Below are 475 nucleotides of genomic sequence, written 5' to 3' on the forward strand. Positions count from 1 at the left end.
ATGCGTTCATCATCAGAATTGAATTGCGAGCCCAATTTCATGGCACAGTATATGTCAAGTTCTGCTCGTGCCGGAGTGATTTTAAATCCTGTTTTTTCTAGTTTGGATTCAGAAAGAGACATTTGCATGTTGAGATCTACCAATACCCTACACCATGTTCGTTCTTTTGAAAATGTTGCAAATAGTTATGTCAGTGAAGACTCCTTTGAAGAGGTAGATGTAACCTATAGAGACTCATCTGCTGCCTCTAATAATAGTGATCAGTTGACTTCTGTGAGTGTAGCTTTGAATGGATCAATGTTAACTTCTAAAAACCCTGTTGTTGAATGGGACCAAAACAGAATTAGCCCATGTTTTAGAGAAGATGATCTTGAAAGAGAAGACTCTAATGATCCGCTTTTTAAGAAGCTTGAGCAGGTAATTATACAGTTGATTATAATAGAATTTTGTCACTTTCTATGTAATGCTTTTGCAA

General features: G+C 36.4%; 1 protein-coding gene across 1 annotated transcript in view; it reads left to right on the forward strand.

The window, feature by feature from the left end:
- The window catches only part of CENPJ (centromere protein J), a 66,118-nt gene continuing 65,643 nt past the window's right edge, over window positions 1-475 (forward strand). The window contains exon 1 of the mRNA XM_053705578.1: window positions 1-417. Within this exon, the coding sequence (XP_053561553.1) occupies window positions 1-417 (417 nt within the window). The remainder of the gene's footprint in view (window positions 418-475) is intronic.

Source organism: Bombina bombina, chromosome 3, assembly GCF_027579735.1.
Source record: "Bombina bombina isolate aBomBom1 chromosome 3, aBomBom1.pri, whole genome shotgun sequence".
Taxonomy (NCBI): domain Eukaryota; kingdom Metazoa; phylum Chordata; class Amphibia; order Anura; family Bombinatoridae; genus Bombina; species Bombina bombina.